At 42.2% G+C, this 27,050-nt stretch overlaps 1 protein-coding gene across 2 annotated transcripts; it reads left to right on the forward strand.

Moving 5' to 3' along the window:
- The first annotated feature begins 189 nt into the window (after positions 1–189).
- Positions 190–20,711, forward strand: hcfc2 (host cell factor C2). 2 transcript variants are annotated; one of them, XM_022218284.2, is made up of 17 exons: positions 190–402; positions 1,536–1,684; positions 1,770–1,930; positions 4,495–4,697; positions 4,787–4,871; positions 6,322–6,425; positions 6,594–6,824; positions 6,913–7,122; positions 9,926–9,951; positions 10,305–10,419; positions 10,634–10,690; positions 11,362–11,417; positions 11,498–11,641; positions 11,820–12,017; positions 12,659–12,956; positions 19,780–19,849; positions 19,944–20,711. In XM_022218284.2, the coding sequence occupies exons 1-17, from the start codon at positions 237–239 to the stop codon at positions 19,951–19,953; spliced, it is 2,283 nt and encodes a 760-aa protein (XP_022073976.1). In that variant the 5' UTR covers positions 190–236; the 3' UTR covers positions 19,954–20,711. The 2 variants fall into 2 exon arrangements, with proteins under 2 accessions (XP_022073976.1, XP_022073978.1); XM_022218286.2 differs by lacking the exons at positions 19,780–19,849; positions 19,944–20,711 and having other exon boundaries at positions 11,791–12,017; positions 12,659–12,882.
- The last annotated feature ends 6,339 nt before the right edge of the window (positions 20,712–27,050 follow it).

Consider the following 27,050-nt stretch of genomic DNA (forward strand, 5'->3'; position numbering starts at 1 on the left):
TGAACTGGAATATGACTTTTGAAATTTACATTGCAGATAAAATCACTATATTTGCCAGAAATCGGTCAGATCTTTCAGCCATGAACTACTCTACATTTCCCCTGCAGTTCCTCAATTGTTGGTCTCAGTAAAACTGAGCAGAGTGAGACGTCGCTTTACTGTCTCTGATATTAGCCTGGCTCCGCCCACCTCTTTGAAGCGTCACCAGCGCCAACTTCAGGCTCCTTCTGGTGAAAATGACCACTGGTATGGAGGAGCAGCGATGGAGGAAAGTCCACTCCATTACAGGAGTGATACCACGCTCCAGACACGGACACCGAGCTGCTGCAATCCGGGAATTAATTATTGTTTTCGGCGGTGGAAACGAAGGGATTGCAGAGGACCTGCATGTTTACAACACTGGTAGGCTAGCGTTAGCTGGGCGCTAACTAGCATGTTAGCGGCTAATGTTTTTAGCATGCTCAGGAGGGAAACGACCACACAGGCTAACGAGCCCTCCGCAAGGGACTGACGTTGTTTACTAGAATCCTACAAAATTATAGAATTATTTTAAACACAATGTTATGTGTTTATTATTGTAAACTATCTACTAAGTTGAGCCGGGTAATGCTACTTCAGCTGGCTAACTTTAATAACTTTTTCTCCGATATCTAGTTAACCATATCATTAATTGTTATGCTAGCTGGCAAAATAGCAGGACGAGCTAGAAGCAGACTAAAGAAAGAGGTCATCGCGTTTGTTATGTTGTATTATCAACGTTTAGCTGTATAATAACAAAAAAAATGTAATAATTATAATAATAAAAACAAAACCAGAAGAAGCTTTAAACCTGTGTAGCTTTGAGTGCTAGCAGTGTTTGAAACTCATATTTGTATGCAGGTTTTGGTGTGTGCAGAGATGGTCTGTCAAGAAATTAATACCCAGTTTTTATATATATTTACCTATTAAATTACCTTCAAAGGACGAATTCAACTCTTACAATGCAGTTTTCCAAGTGTCTGAAAGTGACTGCAGTCCCGACATTGCAACTGAATTATCACTGATGAATCACAATGACTTGATTTCATTCACGAGAGTTATGTTTTGAAGTTCATTATTCATAGTATAACTGTGAAATACATAATACCTTTATTTTATTTATCATACCAATCTGTGAATCATGTTAATTACAGTCATATACAGCCTGATGATGGAGAAACACAATCATATTGCTGATGAACAGTAAATATCAGACCTGATCACTCAGTAATCTGCTAATATTTGTTTGGTCACAGTTATTTGGTCACATGAAGTTTAACAAGGAGACACTTTTGCTACAACAGCAGACATAGTGTTCTGTGTGTTTGCACATTATGACTGTTTGACCCCGATAGGCAGCCAGATGTCTCTGAACTGGACTATTCACATGTTATGTTGTTGAGGCAGGTTAGTTACTGCATAGATGTTGTGTTTGTGAGGATTTCAAAAAGAACGCATCAATTATCTGAAAGCCATCTTTTTTACTGATGTGCTGAATGATCTGTTCATCATTCCAGTCTCCAAGCAGTGGTTTCTGCCTGCGGTGAGGGGTGACATCCCACCAGGCTGCGCTGCCCACGGCTTCGTCTGTGAAGGCACCCGAATACTGGTCTTTGGTGGTATGGTCGAGTATGGGAAATACACCAACAGTCTCTATGAGCTTCAGGTAATACTGCCACTTTTCTTCAGCTGAGATTCTAACCCTGGTGCTGTTGTGTAGATTAATTTAAAATCTCCTCCATCGTCCTCAGGCTAGTCGCTGGCTGTGGAAGAAGCTGAAGCCGAGAGCTCCCAGAAACGGATCTCCTCCCTGTCCTCGGATCGGACACAGCTTCACTCTCGCAGGCAATAAGTGTTACATGTTTGGAGGGCTGGCCAATGACAGTGAGGACCCCAATGGCAACGTACCAAGGTACTGAGCAAATAGATGTTTTCAGAGTTGTATGTAAACATGGCAGTTACTGTTTCTTTTTGATTGGTGGATATGAAGGTGAAAATGTGATCTGCATTCCACTTATTTATGAGGTAACTGTGAACCAACCTGTCTCTGTTAAGGCCAGTGTTAAGCCTGATTATGCTCGTGTACAGATACACAGAAGGGGCAACTACAGACACCATGGATGTGTAATTATTGATATTATACTACTTTTGTAGTCTATTGGAATCTCCTTGTAGGACTGCATTGCATTAGGGCTGCAACTAACGATTATTTTGATAATCGATTAATCGGCCGATTATTTTTTTGATTAATCGATGAATCGGATAAAAAACATTTTTAATTTCCGCCTCTTTATTCAGAAATAGAAGATTTGGAATGACAGAACAAATAAGATCATTATAGGGAAGCCTTCATCTTCAACCATAGACAGAGGCCTCACATCAGTGACGTTCATGTTGAGGATGCTGTGGTGTACATGATATCTTTCTCATCATGAAGCTTGTCAATGCAATTCGTCCTGCCTCACTCCAACACAGACCAGTGTCTTCACTCAGATGTTGTCAGAAAATTAAAACTTGAGGCTTAATCTTCAAATTATTACCACTATAGTGTGTGCAAGTTACGTTCATTTGTAATGCATATTCAAACCATGCTTTAGCTGATGAAAGTGAAATAAAACCTATCTCTCACAGTCACACATGCCCCATCTCTGTCATTAATCAGTTAATAAGCTAACCCTAGCATCAGACAAGCTACCAGAGAGACTGATATTACGTTTCCTCACTTTAAAACGGAACAAATGTAGGATAATGCAGTGACTTAAGGTGCGTGTCCACTAGATGCGACACATCGCATGTGGCCGGTTGGTGCGTTTCCAGCTGCGATCCGGTGTGTTTACCCGCAGCTCATTTTTATAAAGTAGACTCGACTTCTACTGTCCTTAAACATCTAAACTAGCCGTCGGTGAACTAAAACCAGGACAGGTTCAGCTGCTGCACAGATTATTTTTCGCCTCAAATGCTTTATAAATACTTGACCCTGAAGTGTTTTCGAAATAATAGAGAAAGTTTGTGGCCGAGCCGCTGTGTTTATCAGACTCATCTACCGGACCGTCAAACTGAAAGCGCGGTCACGTGACCACGTAGTGGCCCGCTCGTGACCGTCCGGCATCAGTGCGATTTTCAGATGCGAGCATTCGCATGTAGTGGACATGCAGCATGTCTTTGTTTTGTGAAGCGTGAAATGCTCCCACACTTTTAAGGACTTTGGTGAAACTGTTTTCTCCGTGCTGGTCATGTTTCATTTGTTGAATTTACTTCCCTTTGAAAATGCCTCCTCTGCTCTGCCTCCACCTCGCCCTGTTCAACTCGCTCTGCAGGTGAAGTAGACGGCTCCGCGACATGACGAGTGAGCATGAATCGCGCAACACAACGAATCGATAATGCAATTCGTTGCCAACGCTTTTAATAATCGATTATTATCGATTTTATCGATTCGTTGTTGCAGCCCTACATTGCATACACGAATAGTACGTCACATCTACATTTCCCATGCATGAACACTGCTGGTGAAAATGTGCACTATTATCTTCTTTGTAATGTTGCTGCTTTAGACCAGGTTTGGGCTGCTCACTGTTTTCTGTGAAGAGGTCCATGCTGTCTTAGATCATGTTCTTACAGATGTGGAGAAATATAATACTGGCCTCATAGTACTCTAAACCAGGGTTTCTGCAGGGCGTTAAAAAGCATTAATAGTCATTAAGTTGATTTTGTGAAAATTAAGACCTTAAATGGCATTAAAATCATTAAATTTGATTCTCAGTAGCATTAAAAATTCTTTCTGCAGTTCTCAAGAAAAATATTAGATAATATTAATATAGTAATATATAGTTCTAGACCGCAGTGAGTCAGATATTTACATCTGCGTAAACATGCTGAAGCATTGCAATAATTGTTGCGGCCATTTGGGTACTGGCAGGCTGGACCAGGTGGAAGAGAGATGAGAAAAGGGGAAATGCGAATTCCAGCAAAAATGGCTAAAAAAAACGTGGATTTCAGAGAATGACTGCAGCCCGTGGACGGTCAGGGGTGGTTTCTGGATTCAGAAATAGTGAAATGTAGGGACAGTTTTCATATAAAAATTGTCTTTTACAAAAAACATGCCCATGTAATTTTGTAGCATGAACATTTTTACAGTATAGTGTTAAAAAGCATTACATTTGACTGGCTGATTTCTGCAGAAACCATGTATAAACCACTTGGAAGACTCTATACTCACACTTGGGATGGTTGAGCCGAGAAAGTAATCTAAAGATTACCGACTATGTATCCATGTTCTCTGCAGCTGTGTGTGTGAACGTTGGCCAGGGAGCATAATCAAGGCTTGGCAGACACTTTACACTTGGAGAGAATTGCAGTGAATTACATCAAATGAGTACCAGATTGAAGCTGAGTAGCTGTTAAAATGAAATGTTAATGATTGGAAATTGAACCTTTAAGTCAAATGTGGCTCCATGACTTTGACTTTTACTATTTTAGATACCTGGGAGACTTCTATGAGCTGGAGCTGCAATCAGTATCAGGAGCAAAATGTTGGAACATCCCAGAGATGAAGGGCTGTGGTCCTACTGCTCGTGAGTCCCACACTGCAGTCGCCTACACTGGCCTCGGTTCCCCGAAACTCTACATCTTTGGAGGGATGCAAGGATCCCGGCTAGATGACCTCTGGCAGCTCGATCTAGGTAGAAAGAAAACTTTAGACGCTTTTTGACTTTACTGCTAAAGTCTGGTAGGTTATTTTTGCATATCTTTGTCGCTCTCTCTCCTTCAGACACTATGGTTTGGTCAATGCCTGAAACAAGGGGATCCACACCACTTCCCAGAAGCCTTCACTCTGCCAGTGTCATTGGAAACAAGTAAAGGATTCCTAAATATTGGCGTCATATGTGTTGCACCGTGTCCCAGAAGTTCGTTCTCCCCAGAAAAGCAAAGCTCAAAAACTGAAAATGGAATATAATCAATTTATTCAATAACCAGCATTTCCTCCTTTCACTTTGATCCCAGCTTTTAGTCTTTCAGGCATGGAACGTACGAGGTTCTTGAGCGTGGATGGTTCTATCTTCCCTAACAGCCCGAGATTTGAGCTGTTTAATGGTGGTCGGTGGTGTACTGGTAAAGATGGGACTCTTCAGGATTCAACAAAAAGTTCTCAGTTGGGTTAATCAGGAAAGTTTGGTGGTCATTCCTCCTTAAAGCCAGGCAGATGCTCAGAACATCATTACTGAGTGATATGGGCAGTGTGAGCAGGGGCACCATCTTGCATAAATGCCAATTCTGAACATCTGTTAAACATTTTCCATTCAGTCGTAGGCCCCGATATTTTTTTCCTCCTGGCCAAAACTGGAAGTCGGACCTTTTTTAGAATGTTCTTGGTCTAATATTGTGCATTAACAGTGGAACCTTGAGGCTCAGTGTGCAGCTCTGAGAGACCTGAAGGGAACATAGCTCCCCAAACCATACTATGAACTGAATTTCATTTGCCCAGAAGATGCAACTTTTTCACCATCATCTGTATCGATATGGTTGTTTTGGCTGTTGGGTGTCAGAAATAAGTAGAGAGGGCATTCACCAGAGAAGATCCAGTTCTCCCAGTCTTTTGGAGTCAGAGTTCTTTGTAAAAGCCAGTCTCTTCTCCTTCTGCAGTTGTGTGAGTCTCGGGATACATTGCTTCTTGTAAGCTTTTAGCCCCAGTGTTTCTGTTAAATAATGATGCACTGTGCTCTTAGAAACATCTCCTCCCAGATTTTTCAGCCTCTGAGTCGCAGCATCACTGGTGTCTTTTACCCTCAGCCTTTCTCATCAGATCTTTGGATCTTGCCTTTAGGGCAGATGGACGTCATGAGCGAGGCGACTCTTTGAAGGATCCTCCTTTGTTCTACCTTTGACACCACATCTGCACCCAGTGGGTACTTCTGCCAATGGCTTCAGCTACCTGCTGATGAGTTTTTCCTGCATTTTGAAGAACAGTGGCCTGTGCAAAGATCTCTGACTCTAAAAGAGGAGCTTTTCCACCCTTTTTCTTGGCCTTGGTAACGACGCTTCCAAAATTTGGTTTTGAGTGTCATTTATTTTGGTCAAGCAAGAAATGTATATAGTGGGACCTGACAGTTTGACCAGACACGCAGCCAAACAGTACCTGATGGAGCAGGTGGAACCCATTTTAGTGACAAACAGTCAAACATGTTCCCCAGTGGAGAGAATGAACTTTTGGGACACGGTGTAGAGTAGATATGTAGTTTGCATGTGGCACCAAACCAGACTTACCTTCATCAATGTAAAGTTCATAATGTGTCCGTCTGTCTGCAGGATGTTTGTCTTTGGGGGCTGGATTCCTGTTCCAGAGTCAGACAAACATGTCGCTTTAGGAACTGAATGGATCTGCAGTAACTCTTTAAGTGTTCTGAACTTAGGTCAGTGTATCTCTGATAATGTCACTGAAATGTCTTTCCCTTCTTATTAGTGTTTTTGTAAATGATGAGACCTGGAGGTATGATGCTTTTTGTAAATGTGACCCATGGGTTTTCTGCGTCATTGACAGAGCCCTGCAGGTTCACTGTTGCCTGGTTTTCCTTTTGCAGACACTATGATCTGGCAGAATCTGGGCCCCGGACAGCATGATGATCTGGAGTCCCAACTCCAGAGCCAGGGACCACAGAGCGACGATCCATATGCCTGCATGCCCAGAGCCAGGGCCGGCCACTGCGCCACCACCATCGGGTCCAGGCTGTACATTTGGAGTGGCCGCGATGGATACCGTAAGAGCTGGAACTACCAGGTCTGCTGCAAAGACCTGTGGTACCTGGAGACAGGTGAGAAGTAGGAACAGAGTGGTGACAAGAGCATCTGTGCTGGAAACTAGAGGAAAAGCAAGTCTGGCTTTCTCTACTCTGTCTTCAGATCGACCAGCTGTCCCAGAGGCAGTGCTGCTCATCAAGTCCACAGTCAGCATGCTCCATGTGGCGTGGCGCCCCCTGGCTGCAGCAGACTGCTACATCCTGCAGATCCAGCCTGCGTGTCCTCCCAGCACCGCCAGCAGCGATCCGCTCACCAAACCAGTTGATCCAACTGGAACAGATGGGCAGAATGGGAAGGACAAGCACCCTGCAGGTGAGAACGTTCAGTTATATCATCACTTTTTAAAATGTTTAATGAAGTCAGATGAAGGGTTTTCTCCATAGAGCTGATGAGGGTTTGTAGAGAGGACAGCACAGGATGCACCAAAAAACAACAGATTCTGTGTCATCAAATAAATGAAGAGCAATCAGCAGTGAGCCACAGGTTTGAATGTTAGCCAGCCTGGACCTGCATGTTGTTCTTCTGCTTTCTCTGCCCGTGTTTTCCAGGGTTTCTGCAGGGCATTAAAAAGCATTAATAGTCATTAAGTTGATTTTGCAAAAAAATAAATAACATTAAAAATCATTAAATTTGATTTTCAGTGGCGTTAAAAATTCTTTCTGCAGTTTTCAAGAAAACATTTGACAATAATAATACATTAATATATAATTATAGACTGCGATTTGTCAGATATGTGCATCTGCATAAACATGCTGAAGCATTGCCATAATTGTTCTGGCCAGTCGGGTACAATTGCCAAAAACTGCATGTTTTTAAAGTGACTGACAGGCCGGACCAGGCGGAGGAGAGCTGGGAAATGAGGAAAGGCAAAATCAAGAAAGAATGGCTAGAAAACGTGGATTTCAGAGAATGACTGCAGCCCGTGGGTGGTTTATGGATTCAGAAATAGTGAAATGGAGGGACAGTTTTCTTATAAAAATCATCTTTTACAAAAAAAAACTTGTGTAATTTGATGAGTTTACGGTCGTGGTATTGAATTTTTTTACAGCATAGCATTAAAAATGGCATTAAAAAGCATTAAATCTGACTGGCTGATTTCTGCAGAAACCCTGTTTTCTGTCTCACTACACTGTCACTTATACAATGACCAGACAAGCACTCAGAGAGCAGCACTCCAAGGCTGTTCATTCCCCCATATGTCAGAAATGCAGCATTTGTTTATTAGTTATTGATGATCAGAAATCACAGCAACGTAGAATGTGTCCATTTAATATGGATGTACCCACAAACAAAATGACCTTGTGCTGAGCACAGGCGTGTGTTATACATGTATACGTTATGTACGGATAATGAATCACATGAAGTTATCCTTCAAATGCTTTAACCGCAGAGGAGAAATCCAGATTGAAAATGTAAATGCTGTTTCTCCAGTGGGGTAATGAAGCTTTTTTTTTTGCATCTAGTGCAGGGGTGTCAAACTCAGTTCCTGGAGGGCCACTATCCTACATGTTTTAGATGTTTCCCTCTTCCAACACACCTGATTCAAATGATCAGCTTATCATCAAGGTCAGCAGAAGCCTGATAACGAGCCTGATCATTTGAATCAGCTGTGTTGGAAGAGGGAAACATCTAAAACATGCAGGATAGTGGCCCTCCAGGAACGGATCTTGACACCCCTGATCTAGTGGGAATGAATATACGTGCAACATTTGATTTCAATCAAAAATTTCATCTTTGAAGCCGTGTTTACTGAGTTGTTTTTTTTAAATTTCTGGAAAACTGTAAAAACAAATCTACATTATAAAAGTGAAGTTACAACACTAGATCTTGTTGTAATTTTCACTCTCCTTCTCCGTCTACATTCATCTTTCATTCCTGCTGGAATTTCTGTCCTTCTGTCGACCAATTCAGACCTCTGTTCTCGTCTAATCTGCCCTCCTCATCTGTTCTGCTACATTTCATATCACATTATTCTTTTTCTATTTTTTTTCTTCATGTGTGCTCTTACTGACACCGGCATTGTTGTGATGGTGACTTTAACAACCAGAGAGAGTGTTGTGTGTTGTTTCTGCCAAATTTTAACATCACACCAGGTGATTATCCATCAGGCTCTAAGTTGCAGACACAGTCACTTGTTTTCTCCAATAGATATTTTATACTTCTACAGGGTTATCATCAGGATTTTTTTCCGCATAATGACAGGTCCTCCTGCACGTGTGCACGCACGCATGCGCCATAGACGGGAACCGGTTAAATCGACAGGAAAGTACGGCTGAGGTGGGGAGACATAAATTAACCTAGATAGGCACCCAGTCGATAAAAAACAAACGCACATGTCGTTATCTGTCAAAATAACAGCGCAGCAGCCCTAATCACAGTGTTAACCCTTCTTTTTCGGCCCCTGACCGTGGTCAGGAAGCCCGGGGTTAACCCCTTTCACTTCCTCAGCAGCCGTAGAGGCAAAGACACAGGAGCCCAGCCGTATCGAAGAACACTGCAGCCTTTATTGTCTATCAACAGTGGCTGAACTGCACAGTACCGCCAACCCAGCAGCTACACACCTTCTCTCCTCCTCTACCGAACCGACTGAATCGACTGCCGTCTCTCTCGCTCGCGCTCCGTTCAAGGTCGCTTGGACATCTCGCTCTCCCCCTCTCTCCCACACACAGACGCTGCACTCTCTCCCTCTCTCATGACGGAGCCACACACTCTCATAACAGCGTAATCTTTGAAATGCGCTGGCATAGCTGCCCTAATCACGGCGTAATCTTTTAAACTGGCTGCGTAACGGCCACGGCCCGTTAGACAGCGTACCGGGCCGTTATGAAATGCGCTGGCGAGAACCCTGTTCTAGTGTAAATCTAAAAACATTTCTGAGCTAAATATGGACTAACTGTCTGAGCTGTGTCTACCTCGGTTTAATGTTGACACGTGCTGTAATCATGAGTTCAGCTTGTTTTAAGGAAATGGTGTCATTTCTCCTTCCAGGTTTAAATGTTTTAGACTGTTTTAAATGTCGTCACCTTGAATGTATGTTGCTTACTAGTTCTAAGTGAGTCCATTAAACCCTGGTGTAGAACATCCTGTCAAACTTTCCTCTGCTCTCTTTTCTCAGGAGTCCAAAGAGAAGCATCAGCTCAGGTAGGTGTGGCACCTCAGTTTGCAAATCTCATCACATGTTCATACACTCATGTTCTGCCATCAGCTGTACTGAACAAACACAGAAAAGTCACTGCTATTATCTTACAGCCTATTTGTTAATGGTTTTATGTGATTTTTCTGCTGTGGACTTTGGGGTTTGTACATTTGCAGACTTTTTGAAATTGAGAACAAATGCAACCTGCTAACACAATTAGAAATAGTAGCTTGGGTGGAAATCAGACTGAGATTTCTGTTAAATCAGGACCATGTTACCCAGAAGGAATCATGCATTACTTTAAAACTGATGGTTAGAACAGTAAGACTTGTGCTTACATTTTTTCCTTGAATTTCAGGATGCTTCGGTGCAGCAGGACACTTCTTTCAAATCTTCAAATTGCTCAGGAGAAGCCAAAGCAGAGGGAGGAAGGAATGCTGGGAGAGCCTTGGACGAGGAGCAGAAACGCTGCAGTGAGTGTTGTTGTTAAGAGGCTGCTGCTTCACCCAGACTGACTTTAATGCTGTCATGAAGTTTATCACGAAGCTCAAATCAACATTCTTACTCAGATATGTGCTTTTACACCAGAGCAGCCACCCAGTCTGAGCTGTCCTTGTCTTCTCACTTCCGTTTCTCAGCTTTTATCCACTGACGTCTTGACTCTCTGTCTTTGTGTGTTTGTTGTAGCTTCTGGACAGGAGAAATCAGTGACTGAAGTCTGCAGCTCAACTCAGCACCAACCAGGTAACGATGATGTTCAACACAAAAACACTACAGTTCAAAAGTTTGGGGTCACCCAGACAATGTCATGTTTTCCATGAAAGCTCACACTTTTATCCATGTGGTAACATAACTGCACAAGGGTTTTCTAATCATCAATGAGCCTTTAAACACCATTCGCTAACACAATGTAGCATTAGAACACAGGAGTGATGGTTGCTGGAAATGTTCCTCTGTACCTCTATGGAGACATTCCATTAAAAATCAGATGTTTCCAGCTAGAATAGTCATTTACCACATTAACAATGTCTATGCTGGATTTATCATTCATTGGATGTCATCTTCATTGAGAATAACTGCTTTTCTTTCAAAAATAAGGACATTTCTACGTGATCCCATACTTCGGAGTGATAAACCAGACAAAAGTTGGCTGAGGATTTTAAAATGTGTGAAGTTTGTACACCTCTGTAGCTCAACAGGTTGAGCAGGTGACCCATAAGCGGGGGTATAGTCACAATGCAGCGGTCATGGGTTGGAGTCCGACCCATGGCCATTTACTGCATGTCTTTCCTCCACTCATCTTCCTATGTTTCCTGTCTCTCTCTCCACTGTGCAATATCGGAAAGGTAAAAAAATTACCTTTTTAAACAAAAAAGTGTGAAGTTCATGTGGATGTTCTTTGCTTTTTTTTCCAGACAAGCAGCTGGTTTCATCTGATAAGACAACAGATCTCTACACCCACACAGATCAGGTCAGATCCGCCTCTGAGCTGTGATGTTTGCCCTTTCACGTGGTTTGTTTGACACTAAAACTATAAACCGTCACGTCCAGGTTCAGCAAAATCCAGACGATACAGTGTGGTTTGATGTCGGTGTGTTCAAAACACTCTTCTCTGAGGTCAGCCACTACTTTCTACCTGCTGACAGTGACCAGGTGATGTCAGCCGTCAGCAGCCGGGCCTCCAATACTAAAGAGGTAAAAAGCTGCATGTGGTCTGTGTTAATACAGACACTATGCTCCTGACACTCAATCATTCTAACATCTGCTTGTTGTTCTAGCTCATATTGTGAATTTCTCTTTGGAGATTAATAAAGTATCTATCTATCTATCTATCTATCATATAGACATGTACTTTCTCCTCCTCCTCCATCAGCTCTTCTCCCAGAGGAAGCTGCTGGGGCCTCAGGACTACCAGAGCAGGGAGAAGCAGGATCTGTCTCCAGGTCAGACCTACAGGTTCAGGGTCGCCGGCATCAACTGCTTCGGTCAGGGCGACTTCAGCCCGGTCAGCGAGTTCAAGACTTGCCAACCCGGCTTCCCTGGAGCGCCCTCTGCTGTCAGGATCACCAAGGTGACTTAGAGTGGAAAGCACATTTTACACTCCATTCACTCCTGGTATTGGGATGCATTTTTGTGGATGCTTAAAGTACGTTACGTCACACCAGGCATTAAAAATGTGTTGTGATCACATTCCACGCTCAATATGAAAATATAAACACACATTATTTTTGTATGCAGAAACCAAATGTGCTGTGCTAAAAATGAAAACAACCAGAGGAGAAAAAAAAATCACCATTTAACCTGTTGTTGTTGTTTCCTGCTGCCACACTTTAATATGAAGCTGTTGGTGTACACATGACAACACAGAGACAGACATTCAGACTTTGTGTCCAAATTCACCACCTTGTTCTGGCTTGACCTGCTCTCAAAGTTTTCATTGCAGTGAAGTGAAGCCTCTTGCTTCTCTGTGCAATGAATCATGGATCATTTATGGCTTAACTTTTGATTAAATCACCCAGAATTCATATGAAGGTAGCCTTAGACTCATAAAGCAAGGACTCTTGACTGATTGTCAGAGGAACATTAGTTTACTTTGTTTATGAATACGTCAGATGGATTTCAAAGTCATGCTGTTCTGTATTTTATTTAGTTTTCTGTCTTATCTGATTTAATTTTACTTTCTAATTCTTCTCCTGTATTGTTTCTGTGCAGGCCAATGATTCGGTCCACATCACCTGGGAGGCTCCAATGTCTCCGTCAGGCCGGATCCTGGAGTATTCCATGTACATGGCTGTGAGGAAGAGCCGCTCCAGCAGCTCAGAGCGGCCGGGTCAGATGGCCTTCATCCGGATCTACCGCGGCACCAAGACTTCCTGCTCTGTTAGCCCCACCCACCTGGACAACGCCCACATAGACAGCTCCGCCTCCAACCGGCCGGCCGTCGTCTTTCGCATCGCTGCTAAGAACGAACAGGGCTACGGCCCTGCAACGCAAATCCGCTGGATTCAAGGTAGAGGAGCTTCACTTTCCCGCTTGTTTCTACTAGGGCTGCAGCTATCGGTTATTCTAGTAATCAAGCATTCTATCAATTATTCTGGTGATTAATCAAGTAATCGAATTTTGTGCTTGGCATGCGCGGTACAGCATCAAAAGCAGAGATTAGCGTGCTGTGCAACAGAAATAATCGTCCTGGTGGAAAACAGGTGGACATCTGTGGCGTATTATACACATATAGTATAGTACAGAGGTATTGTACAAATATAGTATAATACAGGGTTATATAACTAAAACTAAAAGCCATCGGAATCTACATGTATTTAGTTGGTGATGCAGAAATCACATAAATATGTTTTTATGTTTGGTCGTTTAAACTGCTGCTACTGCAGCTGATAGAACACAAATAACAAAACTGATCAGTTTATTAGTATTGATTACAGAGAATATTCAGTCAATAACTTTAGTTTCACTTTGATTTGGCCACAAACAGCAGCACACAGACAGTATCAGACCTGCATTCACTTCAATATAATATCATGTTTGAATAAATTAAGTCTGATAGTTTTATTATGCAGTTGTCTGTTATCAATAATCAGCTGCATTGATCAGTAAAATAAATACATTAGCACACGTTCAACAGTTTTCTACCAGCATTCCTGTCTTACATCATTTCCAGTAGCAGCTTTTTACTGTCATTAATGTTTATGTTCCTCGTTGTTCTCCATTAAAACATCCTGTTGGTGATTGGTTCATTTTGTGCAGAAAAGAGTCAAATGATGGCTAAACGCTCCTGTTAGTGTGACGAGTTTGAAGCAGAAAGTCTGAGTTAACAGAGAAAATTGAAAACCTCCTTCATACTTGTTAACTCTGACTGAGGGTTTAGTTTTTGTTGAGCTGAAAGTCTAACTGTGTTAAACTGTCTTCATAGTTCAGCCTCTGATGTGATAAATGCCGTAAACACTAGAAAAGCTGCACCAGTTAAAGTAGTAGTGTCCCTTCAAATTTAAAATCTCCTTATAATTTATTGATTATAGGTCTGGATCTGTATAGGATGAAGTCTGGGTCCAGACTTGGACCGCAGTCCAACAGTTAGTGACCTGGCCTCCAATTCCAGTGTGCGGCCCCGACATTTGGCTCAAGAATAGAAAGATATTAGTCAGTCTACCAATGACAAATGGATGAAAATTTCATCCAAATTCGTTAGTCCACTTTTTTGAGTAATGTTGCGCACAGGCAAATAGACGGAAGGACAAATGTACGCCAATCGGACCCATGACTGCGCCGTGTTCCTTGGCGGACTGAAAATAAATGGTGCTTCCCGTGGTTGGAAGAGTTGAACAGAGACGGCAAGCCCTTTGGTTGCCGGTTCAAAAATATGAAGGAACCCGGTGCTTGACCATAGACTGTATATAAAGATATAAAAATATTAATTTACAGTTTATTGGCATGACAAGGGGGCGCGAGCGACTGGGAGAAAAAGGTCCGTCTACGCGGAACTAATTAGCTGAACTATTGTGCACAAACTGCGCTGGACATTCGCGTTCATTCGGGCTCAGACGTACGGACGGGAGGACGCATCGTTAATGTGCGATTGGAACACCGGTGTACTTGATCACGTCACCACCTGGATCCGTCTACCCCAGGATGACTTTACAGAGTGTAAAAAAAACTACAGAGAAGACATTGTAAATAATATTGTAAATTGTAAATATGTAAAACTGTAAATTTTAAATAATTTCTAGACCATGACAAGTTGTTTTGGTAATAAGTAAAATACTAGATTGCTCAGTTCCACATAGCTGTGACTAAATGTTGTGTTCCTTTGTATATAAACTCTGATCTGCCAGTTGTATTGTGGAAATGATAAACTGAGGTATAATACTATTGAAATTGAATTTGCTTCTCTTAAGAAATTTCAAGGTGTTAATGATGGTTAATGGTTAATGAGACGATTTTTATATGAAAACTGTCCCTACATTTCACTATTTCTGAATCCAGAAACCACCCCTGACCGTCCACGGGCTGCAGTCATTCTCTGAAATCCATGGGTTTTTTTAGCCATTTTTGCTGGAATTTGCATTTCCCCTTTTCTCATCTCTCTTCCACCTGGTCCAGCCTGCCAGTACCCAAATGGCCGCAACAATTATTGCAGTGCTTCAGCATGTTTACGCAGATGTACATATCTGACTCACTGCGGTCTAGAACTATATATTACTATATTAATATTATCTAATATTTTTCTTGAGAACTGCAGAAAGAATTTTTAATGCTACTGAGAATCAAATTTAATGATTTTAATGCCATTTAAGGTCTTAATTTTCACAAAATCAACTTAATGACTATTAATGCTTTTTAACGCCCTGCAGAAACCCTGGTTTAGAGTACTATGAGGCCAGTATTATATTTCTCCACATCTGTAAGAACATGATCTAAGACAGCATGGACCTCTTCACAGAAAACAGTGAGCAGCCCAAAACTGGTCTAAAGCAGCAACATTACAAAGAAGATAATAGTGCACATTTTCACCAGCAGTGTTCATGCATGGGAAATGTAGATGTGACGTACTATTCGTGTATGCAATGTAGGGCTGCAACAACGAATCGATAAAATCGATAATAATCGATTATTAAAAGCGTTGGCAACGAATTGCATTATCGATTCGTTGTGTTGCGCGATTCATGCTCACTCGTCATGTCGCGGAGCCGTCTACTTCACCTGCAGAGCGAGTTGAACAGGGCGAGGTGGAGGCAGAGCAGAGGAGGCATTTTCAAAGGGAAGTAAATTCAACAAATGAAACATGACCAGCACGGAGAAAACAGTTTCACCAAAGTCCTTAAAAGTGTGGGAGCATTTCACGCTTCACAAAACAAAGACATGCTGCATGTCCACTACATGCGAATGCTCGCATCTGAAAATCGCACTGATGCCGGACGGTCACGAGCGGGCCACTACGTGGTCACGTGACCGCGCTTTCAGTTTGACGGTCCGGTAGATGAGTCTGATAAACACAGCGGCTCGGCCACAAACTTTCTCTATTATTTCGAAAACACTTCAGGGTCAAGTATTTATAAAGCATTTGAGGCGAAAAATAATCTGTGCAGCAGCTGAACCTGTCCTGGTTTTAGTTCACCGACGGCTAGTTTAGATGTTTAAGGACAGTAGAAGTCGAGTCTACTTTATAAAAATGAGCTGCGGGTAAACACACCGGATCGCAGCTGGAAACGCACCAACCGGCCACATGCGATGTGTCGCATCTAGTGGACACGCACCTTAAGTCACTGCATTATCCTACATTTGTTCCGTTTTAAAGTGAGGAAACGTAATATCAGTCTCTCTGGTAGCTTGTCTGATGCTAGGGTTAGCTTATTAACTGATTAATGACAGAGATGGGGCATGTGTGACTGTGAGAGATAGGTTTTATTTCACTTTCATCAGCTAAAGCATGGTTTGAATATGCATTACAAATGAACGTAACTTGCACACACTATAGTGGTAATAATTTGAAGATTAAGCCTCAAGTTTTAATTTTCTGACAACATCTGAGTGAAGACACTGGTCTGTGTTGGAGTGAGGCAGGACGAATTGCATTGACAAGCTTCATGATGAGAAAGATATCATGTACACCACAGCATCCTCAACATGAACGTCACTGATGTGAGGCCTCTGTCTATGGTTGAAGATGAAGGCTTCCCTATAATGATCTTATTTGTTCTGTCATTCCAAATCTTCTATTTCTGAATAAAGAGGCGGAAATTAAAAATGTTTTTTATCCGATTCATCGATTAATCAAAAAAATAATCGGCCGATTAATCGATTATCAAAATAATCATTAGTTGCAGCCCTAATGCAATGCAGTCCTACAAGGAGATTCCAATAGACTACAAAAGTAGTATAATATCAATAATTACACATCCATGGTGTCTGTAGTTGCCCCTTCTGTGTATCTGTACACGAGCATAATCAGGCTTAACACTGGCCTTAACAGAGACAGGTTGGTTCACAGTTACCTCATAAATAAGTGGAATGCAGATCACATTTTCACCTTCATATCCACCAATCAACTTCATCGATTAATCGAAAAAATAATCGGCTGATTAATCGATTATCAAAATAATCGTTAGTTGCAGCCCTAATTACAACATGGTTACCATTAGCTTTTTTGATCAGGACCACATGAGGGAATAGTCACCCAAATTTCATTCATTTCTGACAAACTAATAATTTTACTCCCCATACAGATTTTATTTTGATTCTGTGGGGGGCGCTGTAATGGCGATTGTCAAAATTTCACTGTGAATGTGTCCAGGTAGGAAGGGTCAATAAGTGTTTAAAATTTGGTTTGGATTGGAGGCGTTATGTACCAATGGCAGCCATTTATCACACACAAAAAATGGCCAAATTTTACATCAACTTTGCAGCATTGCCACCTGGAAACCGTGAATTGAAATTTTATGATTTGGACAACTTTTAATTGTCTACTTGTGTAGATGGTGTCCACCAAATTTCAGCTCATTTGGAGAAGCGCGCGATCAAAACGAACATTTTGTACGACGTCCTCGAAAACACTGACTCAGCATTTTTGAAATTTCAATCCCAAATAGCTGCCTTCCTGTTTGTCTGAGGGTGGTTTCATAATAATATTTTTGTTTATCCCGACAAGACACGTGTGTGCTGAATTTGGTGGCTGTACGACAAAGTTGATGTCGGACCCCCTCCCATTGACGCAATGCATTTTGATTTTTGCTGGCGGCGGTGTAGAGCTAATTTTTAAATCCCAATATTGAAACACATATTGAATTTTGTGCAAAATTTAGTGAGTTTTCGAGCATGTTTAGGGGGTCAAATTCCAGTTTAAAGAGCAGAAGAAAGAAGAAGATTAAAGAAAAAATTTTTTTTTGCAAAAACAATATGCAATTTTTTTTTCGGCCGTATTTCGCCCACATATTATATATTTTCGGAAAGGTCTCGACAAGCCCGACGTGTCTGTGAGGTGTTTGAGAGTGTGAATGTCCGTGGTCGAGCACTAAGCATTTTCGTGTGTCAGAGTGTGAATGTGTTTTTGTGTTCGCGCGTGTGTGTGTGTGTGTGTCTGTCTGTGTATGTGGACATGTCGGCCCTCGTCCGTGATCAAGCGCTGCGTGCTCGACTTGTCATTTTTGTGTGTTTGAGTGTGTGAAAGTCTGTGGTCGAGCGCTGCGCTAGTCGTTGTCTGTGTTGCAAAAGCTATAGGCCCTTCGCCCTGGGCTACCAGAGGTTCGGGCCTAAAAATAAAGAACCTTCACCCTGGGCGACCAGGGGCTCGGGCCTAATAATAATATTTTTTGCTAAAACAATATGCGATTTTTTTTCGCCCGTATTTCGCCCACATATATATTTTCGGAAAGGTCTCGACAAGCCCGACGCGTCTGCGAGGTGAACTGTAGTTTTCTGTAATAAACTGTATTTGCTTATTTTCAATTTTCCTTTTTATTTCTGATGATTTAAGTTACCAGTTCTTAGAGCACTTTAATCTTTTTTGTTATTATTTTGAACTGAACTATAGTTTTCTCTTATTTTTATTTAGTTAGTTGTTTTGTTGCACTGTAATTGTTTACATAGTTGTATTTCAGAATAAATTGTGCAGATGGTGCGCATATTGTTAAAAGTGAATCAATGTCCTTTTCCATGTCTTTTACTGATTGGTTGTTAAACAATATATTTGCACCATGTTGTAGTCAGATAGAGCACCTACCACCACCTACTGACCATTATTGTATTACTATAATCTGTAGTCTGAGTTTGTGAAGGCAGATATCTTCATTTATTATTAGTTAGCGAGATTGTGCCCTGACTAGGCATGGGCCGGTTACCGGTTTTAAGGTATACCACGGTATGAAAAAGTCAAGGTTTCAAAACCACTAAAATTTTCCGTCATACCGTTCCTGCGGTATGAGCGTTTTTTTAATGTGACGTCTCATCAGGGAGAAAGTAGAGGTCCCTCATGCTGTGTGAAGCTGCAGCCTAAAGCGCCCCTCCCCCCGCTCACCTGCGTTTGTTGTGAGTGACAAGCAGGCAGCTCTGCAGGCTGTGTGATGGCTGAAGGAGGCGAGCCCCCGGAACTTTTTCCGCCGTCCAAGCGGACTAAGTCGGCTGTTTGGGAATACTTCGGCTACCGTAAAAAGCCAGACGGCCACGGCTTGGAGGAAGAAGGGGTGCAAAACGTGCTTGAGGACAGTGGCAGCCCGAGGAGGCAATACATCGAATATGATAGCGCATCTACGGGAGCACCACCCATCGCTGTATGCTAAATTAAAGGTGCTGTCTTGAAATGAACGAGCGTATTAGCGTCTGACATTAGTGAAATGGGCTTGTTACCGAGGCAGATATGGTAACTACCATATCTTATCTTTTCTTCATCTCTATCTTTTAGTAACTTTTTTTATATTTTAACTGAGGCAGATACGGTAACTAGCTTGCTAAGGATTTATCTTAGCATGCTAGTTACCATATCTGCCTTAGTTAAAAAAAAAAAAAAAGTTATCCACAACTTTTTTCTTTCATCAATCTTTATTGCTAAGATGGATAACAACAGCTAGTTTACTCTCTAACATTTTAGAGCTGCAATCATAATACCGTGAAACCGTGATATTTTTGCCTAAGGTTATCATACCGTCAGAATCTCATACCGGCCCATGTCTAGCCCTGACCCCCACCCAAAAGCAAAAAAATTCAGGCTCAGGATTATTTTTCACTTTAAGCCCTGTACTGTAATAACTCAAAGAATCGTTTCAACCCTTGTTTCTACATTAAAATCATTTTAACGAGCAGATTCCAACCTCCATTTTTTTGTTTTTTAGATCCCAGTAAAATACGAGCGTCTGCTTCCAAAGACAGCAGCGCCGATGCTGATCTGGATGCTGCTGACAGGTAACCACACAAACTCACATGTTTTCAGCTAATGTTACTTTTGAAACTGGACTTGTTTATCATTTTATTGAATTATTTCTGCTTCTTCCTGCAGCTCCAGCTGAAACTGTTTGGACCAATGACTTCATGTCTGAAGAAAACTGTTCACTCAGGAAGTTGACAATGTACGCCACTCAAATGTATATTTCCAAGATAGTTTTTTAAAATTTATTTTTATGTATTTAATTTTTACCCTGTAAATAGCGTTCTGCAGGATGTTTAACCGCTTGGCTATTTTAGTAAACAGATGTTTTGTCAAATGACAATAATATGTAATATGATGTAGAACAAACTACAGCTGATACCTATACAATATCTCCTTAGAGGCTGAAGGTGCCTTAGTGCTGACTTCACCACCTACTAATACTTTTTATGACTGAAACACAGGTAAGAAGAAACGTTTCAGGGCCACAGTCAATGATTTAAATCCATGTTTTATAGCTGAGCCTTTTTAGAGTCCCACAGATGCAGTGAAGTTATGAGACATCAGTAATGTAAACAGCAGAATGTCGTTCTGAAGTGTAACCAGGTTTGGTTTAGAATCTTTGTTCTTATGTTTCTCGTTGTACTCATTACATGTCTGCGTCACTTCTCTTGGTTCATTTTTATTGTCATTAGTTATTTATCTCATTATACTGTATCAGATCATTGTTAGTACATTTATTAGATAGTTAGAAAGTAATGTCCTTAATCCAAGATTGTTTTTGATTTAAACAAAATGAGAGCAAACCAAAGTTAACGATATTCACTGAATCACCTTCACATATAGAACATATTTCATACTAAAATCAATGCAATGCAATTAAACGTAAGGTGAACACCACGGATAATACTACTACTCTCTTATTAGGGTCCGAGCACCGAGGGTGCGAAGGACAGGCGGTGCCAGGGCACCGACTGTCCAAGGCACCAGCGGTGCCAAGGACCCTATTGAAACCCTAGGGTTTATTATTATTAGGGTCCGAGCACCGAGGGTGCGAAGGACAGGCGGTGCCAGGGCACCGACTGTCCAAGGCACCAGCGGTGCCAAGGACCCTATTGAAACCCTAGGGTTTATTATTATTATTATTATTATTATTAGGGTCCGAGCACCGAGGGTGCGAAGGACAGGCGGTGCCAGGGCACCGACTGTCCAAGGCACCAGCGGTGCCAAGGACCCTATTGAAACCCTAGGGTTTATTATTATTATTATTATTTTTTTTTTATTTTATTTTTTTTTTTCTCCCGTAAAGTAAATTGGCTTTTTGGCGGCCTTATCATACTCCAAAACGCGTGAAATTTGGCATGCACATCAGGACTGGCGAAAAATTTGATATTTTATGGGAGTTGCGCATGTGCGTGCCAAAATGGCTCTATAGCGCCACCTGCAAAGTTGAAAAAGTAGTCATTAGGCCAACTGCCACAATGTTTCATGTACAGCTACAATATTTGGTGGGCATATGCACAACATCTGGACACACCAAAAAGTCAATTACAGCCACGCCCTAAACCCAACAGGAAGTCGGCCACCTTCAATTTGCTGTAAATTTTTCAAACTTAATCGCTCCTCGGGAAATGACTTGCCTTTTTGGCGGCCTTATCATGAACCAAAACGCGTGAAATTTGGCGTGCACATCAGGACTGGCGAAAAATTTGATATTTTATGGGAGTTGCGCATATGTGTGAAAAAATGGCTCTATAGCGCCACCTGCAAAATTGAAACAGTGGTCATTAGGCCAACTTCCACAATGTTTTATTTACAGCTACAATATTTGGTGGGCATATGCACCACATCAGGACACACCAAAAAGTCAATCACAGCCACACCCTAAACCCAACAGGAAGTCGGCCATCTTGAATTTGCTGTACATTTGTCAAACTTTATAGCTCCTAGTGGATAAGTCTGAGAGAACTGAAATTTGGCCAGTACATGCACCAGACCTTTCTGATGAAAAGTTATCAAAAACTCAACCAGAAGCCAAAAGGTGTGGCCATGGCGGAGCCTCAAACAACTGATCCTTCGCCATGAAACAGGAAGTGGTGTCTAATTCTTCTCAACATGCTCCAATCTGCCTGAAACTTTACATGTATGATGACAGTCCTGTCCTGATGTCATCCACATAGGGATATTCATTGACAGTCATAGCGCCACCTTGTGGTTTCAGGAAATAGACATCTTTTACACTTTCATGCCCTATTGTTACCCGGTTGATCATATTCACTTCAAATGCAGTGACAACAGCCTAAACACATTGATGATGCATCCCAGTGAAAATGGTGACTTGTCATCAAAGGGCGTGTCTGTGGCGGCCAAACCAATTTCGATGTTTCGCCATGAAAATTTAACGATTCATATCTCAGCTGAACAACATCCTATCTGCCTCAGACTTCACATGCTGGATACCAGGTCCAGTCTGAACACATCCACACTCATAAATTCTGAAAAAGTCATAGCGCCACCTGTTGGTAATAGTAAGTTTAAGGCCTTATATTTTCAGGTACAATGGCCCCAAACTTGGTGATATCATGCTGGAAATTGGTCAGTCGAGTCTTCACCTCTTGACAATCACACACTGTGAAGGGTGTGACATTTCATGTAACGCTGTTGCCGTAGCAACCAAATATCGCCATGAAAAACAAAGCCCTTTCTGACAGGTTAGGAATACTCCAATGCTCACAAAAATTACCACACACATCACCATTGACCCAAGGAACAACACTGTATGCATCTCGGCACTGCACATGCTATAGTGCCCCCTACAGTATTTTTAACAAACAGCCCCCCCAGCACGTTTCACCTACATCCATGAAATTTGGGAGGCTTATAGAGCACATCAGGACGCACAAAAAAGCCTCTTGGAGCCATGTCCTAAACCCAACAGGAAGTCGGCCATCTTGGATTAATTGTGAGATTTTTGATGATTTTTCTCATTTTTGAGAGTTAATACCTCCTCGGGGATAATTCCAGGAGACCTGAAATTTTGTCAGTCCACACAGCAGGACTTGGTTTGGAAAAGTTATCAAAAGTTTAACCAGAAGCCAAATGGCGTGGCCATGGCGACCATTAGAGTTTTGATGCTTCGCCATGAAACAACAACTGCTGTATAACTCTCCTCTGCATGCTCCAATCTGCCTCAAACTTTCCTTCTGTGATCACAATCCAATCCTGATCACATCTACAGGCCAACAGACACTCTCAGTTGCAGCGCCACCTTTTGGAGGGACAATAAATGCTGTATAACTGGCCTCTACATGATCAAATCAGCCTGAAACTTTTCATGAGTGATCAGAGTCCAGCCCTCATCACATCCACTGTTTGAAATACACTCTGAGTTACAGCGCCACCTGGTGGTGGATGGGCAGGAAATGCTGTATAACTAGTCTGAACATGCTCCAATCTGGCTGAAATTTTACGTGTGATTAAACTCTGGTCCAGATGTGATTCAGAGGCCAGCACACACTCTAAGTCACAGTGCCACCTGGTGGACGTGCATGGATTCGCCGACCAGCGTGGATGCGAGGACCCGTCCATCGCTGCTTGCAGCTTTAATTATTTTTTTTTTTTTTTTTTTTTTTTCTCCCGTAAAGTAAATTGGCTTTTTGGCGGCCTTATCATACTCCAAAACGCGTGAAATTTGGCATGCACATCAGGACTGGCGAAAAATTTGATATTTTATGGGAGTTGCGCATGTGCGTGGCAAAATGGCTCTATAGCGCCACCTGCAAAGTTGAAAAAGTAGTCATTAGGCCAACTGCCACAATGTTTCATGTACAGCTACAATATTTGGTGGGCATATGCACAACATCTGGACACACCAAAAAGTCAATTACAGCCACGCCCTAAACCCAACAGGAAGTCGGCCACCTTCAATTTGCTGTAAATTTTTCAAACTTAATCGCTCCTCAGGAAATGACTTGCCTTTTTGGCGGCCCTATCATGAACCAAAACGCGTGAAATTTGACGTGCACATCAGGACTGGCGAAAAATTTGATATTTTATGGGAGTTGCGCATATGTGTGGAAAAATGGCTCTATAGCGCCACCTGCAAAATTGAAAAAGTGGTCATTAGGCCAACTTCCACAATGTTTTATTTACAGCTACAATATTTGGTGGGCATATGCACCACATCAGGACACACCAAAAAGTCAATCACAGCCACACCCTAAACCCAACAGGAAGTTGGCCATCTTGAATTTGCTGTACATTTGTCAAAATTTATAGCTCCTAGTGGATAAGTCTGAGAGAACTGAAATTTGGCCAGTACATGCACCAGACCTTTCTGATGAAAAGTTATCAAAAACTCAACCAGAAGCCAAAAGGTGTGGCCATGGCGGAGCCTCAAACAACTGATCCTTCGCCATGAAACAGGAAGTGGTGTCTAATTCTTCTCAACATGCTCCAATCTGCCTGAAACTTTACATGTATGATGACAGTCCTGTCCTGATGTCATCCACATAGGGATATTCATTGACAGTCATAGCGCCACCTTGTGGTTTCAGGAAATAGACATCTTTTACACTTTCATGCCCTATTGTTACCCGGTTGATCATATTCACTTCAAATGCAGTGACAACAGCCTAAACACATTGATGATGCATCCCAGTGAAAATGGTGACTTGTCATCAAAGGGCGTGTCTGTGGCGGCCAAACCAATTTCGATGTTTCGCCATGAAAATTTAACGATTCATATCTCAGCTGAACAACATCCTATCTGCCTCAGACTTCACATGCTGGATACCAGGTCCAGTCTGAACACATCCACACTCATAAATTTTGAAAAAGTCATAGCGCCACCTGTTGGTAATAGTAAGTTTAAGGCCTTATATTTTCAGGTACAATGGCCCCAAACTTGGTGATATCATGCTGGAAATTGGTCAGTCGAGTCTTCACCTCTTGACAATCACACACTGTGAAGGGTGTGACATTTCATGCAACGCTGTTGCCGTAGCAACCAAATATCGCCATGAAAAACAAAGCCCTTTCTGACAGGTTAGGAATTCTCCAATGCTCACAAAAATTACCACACACATCACCATTGACCCAAGGAACAACACTGTATGCATCTCGGCACTGCACATGCTATAGCGCCCCCTACAGTATTTTTAACAAACAGCCCCCCAGCACGTTTCACCTACATCCATGAAATTTGGGAGGCTTATAGAGCACATCAGGACGCACAAAAAAGCCTCTTGGAGCCATGTCCTAAACCCAACAGGAAGTCGGCCATCTTGGATTAATTGTGAGATTTTTGATGATTTTTCTCATTTTTGAGAGTTAATACCTCCTTGGGGATAATTCCAGGAGACCTGAAATTTTGTCAGTCCACACAGCAGGACTTGGTTTGGAAAAGTTATCAAAAGTTTAACCAGAAGCCAAATGGCGTGGCCATGGCGACCATTAGAGTTTTGATGCTTCGCCATGAAACAACAACTGCTGTATAACTCTCCTCTGCATGCTCCAATCTGCCTCAAACTTTCCTTCTGTGATCACAATCCAATCCTGATCACATCTACAGGCCAACAGACACTCTCAGTTGCAGCGCCACCTTTTGGAGGGACAATAAATGCTGTATAACTGGCCTCTACATGATCAAATCAGCCTGAAACTTTTCATGAGTGATCAGAGTCCAGCCCTCATCACATCCACTGTTTGAAATACACTCTGAGTTACAGCGCCACCTGGTGGTGGATGGGCAGGAAATGCTGTATAACTAGTCTGAACATGCTCCAATCTGGCTGAAATTTTACGTGTGATTAAACTCTGGTCCAGATGTGATTCAGAGGCCAGCACACACTCTAAGTCACAGTGCCACCTGGTGGACGTGCATGGATTCGCCGACCAGCGTGGATGCGAGGACCCGTCCATCGCTGCTTGCAGCTTTAATTATTAGGGTCCGAGCACCGAGGGTGCGAAGGACAGGCGGTGCCAGGGCACCGACTGTCCAAGGCACCAGCGGTGCCAAGGACCCTATTGAAACCCTAGGGTTTATTATTATTATTATTATTATTTTTTTTTTTTTTTTTTTTCTCCCGTAAAGTAAATTGGCTTTTTGGCGGCCTTATCATACTCCAAAACGCGTGAAATTTGGCATGCACATCAGGACTGGCGAAAAATTTGATATTTTATGGGAGTTGCGCATGTGCGTGGCAAAATGGCTCTATAGCGCCACCTGCAAACTTGAAAAAGTAGTCATTAGGCCAACTGCCACAATGTTTCATGTACAGCTACAATATTTGGTGGGCATATGCAGAACATCTGGACACACCAAAAAGTCAATTACAGCCACGCCCTAAACCCAACAGGAAGTCGGCCACCTTCAATTTGCTGTAAATTTTTCAAACTTAATCGCTCCTCGGGAAATGACTTGCCTTTTTGGCGGCCTTATCATGAATCAAAACGCGTGAAATTTGGCGTGCACATCAGGACTGGCGAAAAATTTGATATTTTATGGGAGTTGCGCATATGTGTGAAAAAATGGCTCTATAGCGCCACCTGCAAAATTGAAACAGTGGTCATTAGGCCAACTTCCACAATGTTTTATTTACAGCTACAATATTTGGTGGGCATATGCACCACATCAGGACACACCAAAAAGTCAATCACAGCCACACCCTAAACCCAACAGGAAGTCGGCCATCTTGAATTTGCTGTACATTTGTCAAAATTTATAGCTCCTAGTGGATAAGTCTGAGAGAACTGAAATTTGGCCAGTACATGCACCAGACCTTTCTGATGAAAAGTTATCAAAAACTCAACCAGAAGCCAAAAGGTGTGGGCATGGCGGAGCCTCAAACAACTGATCCTTCGCCATGAAACAGGAATTGGTGTCTAATTCTTCTCAACATGCTCCAATCTGCCTGAAACTTTACATGTATGATGACAGTCCTGTCCTGATGTCATCCACATAGGGATATTCATTGACAGTCATAGCGCCACCTTGTGGTTTCAGGAAATAGACATCTTTTACACTTTCATGCCCTATTGTTACCCGGTTGATCATATTCACTTCAAATGCAGTGACAACAGCCTAAACACATTGATGATGCATCCCAGTGAAAATGGTGACTTGTCATCAAAGGGCGTGTCTGTGGCGGCCAAACCAATTTCGATGTTTCGCCATGAAAATTTAACGATTCATATCTCAGCTGAACAACATCCTATCTGCCTCAGACTTCACATGCT

The sequence above is a fragment of the Acanthochromis polyacanthus genome, chromosome 1 (genome assembly GCF_021347895.1).
Source record: "Acanthochromis polyacanthus isolate Apoly-LR-REF ecotype Palm Island chromosome 1, KAUST_Apoly_ChrSc, whole genome shotgun sequence".
NCBI classification, from domain to species: Eukaryota; Metazoa; Chordata; class Actinopteri; family Pomacentridae; genus Acanthochromis; species Acanthochromis polyacanthus.